Source organism: Phytophthora parasitica (assembly GCF_000247585.1).
Source record: "Phytophthora parasitica INRA-310 unplaced genomic scaffold supercont2.15, whole genome shotgun sequence".
NCBI lineage: Eukaryota > Oomycota > Peronosporomycetes > Peronosporales > Peronosporaceae > Phytophthora > Phytophthora nicotianae.
The window spans coordinates 933,206-934,438 of NW_008649001.1; the positions used below are offsets into that span (position 1 = coordinate 933,206).

At 51.3% G+C, this 1,233-nt stretch overlaps 1 protein-coding gene across 1 annotated transcript; it reads left to right on the forward strand.

Moving 5' to 3' along the window:
* Positions 1-725: 725 nt before the first annotated feature.
* PPTG_08258 (hypothetical protein) lies at positions 726-1,194 on the forward strand (the record flags this gene model as incomplete). The annotated part of the gene is made up of 2 exons (XM_008903202.1): positions 726-745; positions 939-1,194. 2 exons carry the CDS (start codon positions 726-728, stop codon positions 1,192-1,194), a joined length of 276 nt encoding a protein of 91 aa, XP_008901450.1.
* Positions 1,195-1,233: the final 39 nt, after the last annotated feature.

The window sequence follows — 1,233 nt, forward strand, 5'->3', positions numbered from 1 at the left end:
AGGCTCCAGTATCCCATACTAAAATGAACTTAAATAGACTACCGCAGATACACCATCGCTCACGGGACAAGTAGTCGAACACGACCGAAGTCAACCGCCGTAGCACAATACTTCGCAGTATGACATGAGTGTGAGCGCATTTACTGGAGTGGAATGAAACGTGTACGTACCGTCGATTGTAGTGAGGATTTCCTGGGGGTGTTGGCTCATGCTTTTTTTTTTAATTTTTTTGAGAGGGGGTTCGTACATTTGATCGTCCACGTTGGTCGGAGGCGCTGCTTTGGGCGGGTTCGAAGCGTGCTGGGTGTCGGCAGTACTCTCGACGACTTCTTTCTGTCGCTTCATCAAACTCGATAGGAGGTGCGGTTACCTCCTTTTTCTTGTGGCTGACTAATTGAAGAATAAACCGTAGATTTCGACACGGTCGGTTGCGTTGGGATGGGAATGGCCTATCGCTTCATCAGGAGTGCTGCGCAAGTTGGGAGAAGGCGGCTTTGGTGGGATAGTTGCTGTGGTGGTGGGACCAGGCTCATAGCTTTCAAGTCAAGGTAGGTGCTACTGCTCGTTGATATGGTGCTGTTGCAAGTAGACGGGCTGACCATCGCACTGTTCTTGACGTGTTCAGGGGCTACCAGTCGTGTACGTAGGTCGAATGGACAAGCCAGTCATCGACCGCGCATTTAGGTCGGTCGAGATCATCACTTACAACATCTATCTACAGCGCAATGAAGGAGCCTTCACCGAGGTTTGGCTACGCGACGAACGTTTGTTAGATTTTCGATAGATCTGATATGATCTAGGATGACGTATGGATTTGCAAGTGCGTGGCGGGACCTCGAGATGTGGCTGGTTGCCTCGATGGCTGTTTAATTCGATCGGTAAATGCCACGTGAAGTGTGCTATCGCATAGCTGACGGGATTGGATTGTGTACATGTAGGCGCGGTACGAATGCATTCGTTGGCTACTGCCCGTGCGGCAGTAAGCGCATGAATCAGCGCTCCCAGGTGGACTCAGCAGTGCTGTTTGCAGTGGTCGACTGTGGTCGCAAGGGTGTTGGTGTGCTCGCACTGGAGAAGCTCAAGGCCAATACGTTCATAGGCGAGTATGTCGGAGAGGTTGTCGGCGGCGCAGAGTTGCAGAGGCGGCGACAGGTAATAAATGAATTTGGTGACTCGAGTGTTTTGTCGCGCTGACCAACTTGCAGTAGGTTTATGCGGATCGTAGTTGCTGGT